This window comes from Aegilops tauschii, chromosome 2 (genome assembly GCF_002575655.3).
Source record: "Aegilops tauschii subsp. strangulata cultivar AL8/78 chromosome 2, Aet v6.0, whole genome shotgun sequence".
NCBI lineage: Eukaryota > Viridiplantae > Streptophyta > Magnoliopsida > Poales > Poaceae > Aegilops > Aegilops tauschii.
In genome coordinates, this window is record NC_053036.3 from 592,990,659 (window position 1) to 592,993,114 (window position 2,456).

General features: G+C 53.6%; 1 protein-coding gene across 1 annotated transcript; it reads left to right on the forward strand.

Annotated features, from left to right (window-relative positions):
- Positions 1–1,171: 1,171 nt before the first annotated feature.
- On the forward strand, positions 1,172–2,456 carry LOC109750024 (BTB/POZ and MATH domain-containing protein 1-like). Its single transcript, XM_020308973.2, has one exon. The coding sequence runs from the start codon at positions 1,172–1,174 to the stop codon at positions 2,351–2,353; it is 1,182 nt and encodes a 393-aa protein (XP_020164562.1). The 3' UTR covers positions 2,354–2,456.

Below are 2,456 nucleotides of genomic sequence, written 5' to 3' on the forward strand. Positions count from 1 at the left end.
TGTTGAACTGGCCGATGGTCGCTCATCCGTCTTCAACTGCTGCTTACTCGGTTCGTCGTGAAACAATGTGCACTCAGGAATTGAAGCTGGCTTAGCTTGTATGCTCACTTGTAGCATTCTGATGGTTTGCAGGGCGGAAAGCTTGTAGTACGTACATGACAAAATTTGGTCCAATTCAGGCTTGCTTTTCTTGCTCATGTTCAAACAGAAGGCAGAGGAGCTCTTGAGTGGCTTACAAGGTACTGTACTAGCCTTGCCTCGGTACAGCTCAAATCGTACATCAATCACTGACCTCTAGCATGTGTGGTTCTAAGTTCTAACACGAGAAATTATGTTTCTAGATCATGAGGTGTGGATGAAGGTCTACACTGGTAGACTGGTTTTGCAGGAGATTTTGGACGCTTGGAGGCCATGGCGTGGCGGTGGCACCGTGAGACTTAATGTGCAACTGCAAAAGATCTGGTAGATGGCCTGTGCCGACTAGGCATTTTCCTTTGAGAGAAACGATGGCCATGCACAATGTGAGACGCCGTTGTGAATAACAGAACATGAAGGAATCTAGAATTGGCTTTGGCTGAAACAAAACACAATCCCAGTTTACAGACATATTTTAAAGACCTTTTACAGTACATCAACCTCTTTGGGTTTTTCACCGCAAAAAAAGAACTCTTTGGATTTAAACTCTTTCATTTATGAACTCTTTTCACCCCTCAGAAAAAAATTATGAACTCTTTTCACCCCTAAAAAAAGAACTCTTTTCGTGTAAATTCGATGGTCAATTTTTTTTGGAGTCAAAATTCCATGATCAGTTCGTCTCTAGATGGACATGAAATATTTTGTACCCAGCCCATTAAGAGACCCATCAAAGTAGAAGGGTAAAAGATGGTGTTAAAATGGGTAAAAGATTACAAAGTTTACAACATTGGTGTTCAAAAAAGTTTACAACATTGATTCTAGCACTCCTATTGATTTATTTACTACAACTTTTTGTCCAAGGAACGTACGACGACACAAAGCCTTGAGAAAGAAGTCGATAAACATCTGTTTTACATCGAATGGATTCTCTACGTTCCACCCTTATATTCACCCGGGCCAAGGACGCACGCACGCAAATTCTAGATCAGATAGCACATAAATCGATTGTTCGTCAACCCTCGATCTCCCTTGGATCATGTTGACGTCGGAGGCCGAGCTGCTGGCCGCCCTCCGCGCCGCCGGCCGGGAGCATCTCTCCGCGTCCACCGTCGCCCGGAGGCAGGAGACCGGCTCCCACCTGTTCCGGATCGCCAACTACACGGAGGTCAAGGCGACGGTGGCCAACCGCGAGCACGTGGAGTCGAGCACGTTCACCGTCGGCGGCCACGAGTGGCGCATCGACTGCTACCCCAACAGCTGCGTGAAGCCGCACAACGGCTGCATCTCCCTCTTCCTCCGGCGCACCGGCAGCGGCGCAAAGGCCGACGTCGCCATGGCGTCCATCAAGTTCAGCCTGCTGGACCGGGACGGGAAGCCGGCGCGCACCCAGAGCTCGCCGCAGCGCCAGTTCGCGAGCGGCGACGACTGGGGCTGGAAGGACTTCATGAGGAGCGACGAGCTGGACAAGGAGAAGGAGAGGTACCTCAAGGACGACTGCCTGACGGTCCTGTGCGACGTCACCGTCGACCTCGGGCTGCGCACCGACAGCTGCACCGAGGTCGCCGCCGCCGCCGCGCCGGAGCCAACGGGCGAGTGGCCGCCCCCGCCGTTCGAGCTGGACGGGGAGCTCACCGAGGCCATCTGGAAGAAGCAACGGGCGGACGTGAGGATCGAGGTTGGCGGGGAGACGCTGGCGGCGCACCGGTGGATGCTCGAGGCCCGGTCCCCGGCGTTCAAGGAGGACCTCTCGCTAGCCTTCACGGCCGGCAAGAAGACCGCCGAGCTGCGCATCGACGACATGGACGCCGAGGTGGCCAGGGCCCTGATCCGGTTCATCTACACGGACGCGCTGACGGCGGACATGAAGCAGCAGCTGGACGCGGCGGCGGCCATGGCGGAGCGTCTGCTCGTGGCGGCGCACAGGTACAAGGTGGAGAAGCTGAAGCTGATCTGCGAGGAGGCGCTGTGCCGGCACGTCGGGATGAGCTCCGTGGCGGCCACCCTGGCGCTGGCGGAGCGGCACCGGTGCGCCGTGCTGAAGAAGGCGTGCATGCAGTTTATTTCTTCGCCTGCTAACCTAGTAGCCGTCGTCGCGACCGATGGCTTTGAGCAGTTGAAGATCGGTTGCCCCCCTGATCTGGTCGACCTCATGGCCAAGCACTTGGCCAAGGTTGGAGCAGTGGATCAGTCCACGTTCGTACCATTTACTACCTTCTAGACATTTAGGTCTTTAAAAAAATATTATAGCCATTTAGTGACTATAGATATTCGTAATCAACTAGCTGAATACCCGTGCATTGCAACGGGTACAACTTTATTTT

Coding starts and splice junctions, on each gene's coding strand:
- LOC109750024 (XM_020308973.2), top strand. CDS start 1,172: ATGTTGACGTCGGAGGCCGAGCTGCTGGCCGCCCTCCGCGCCGCCGGC.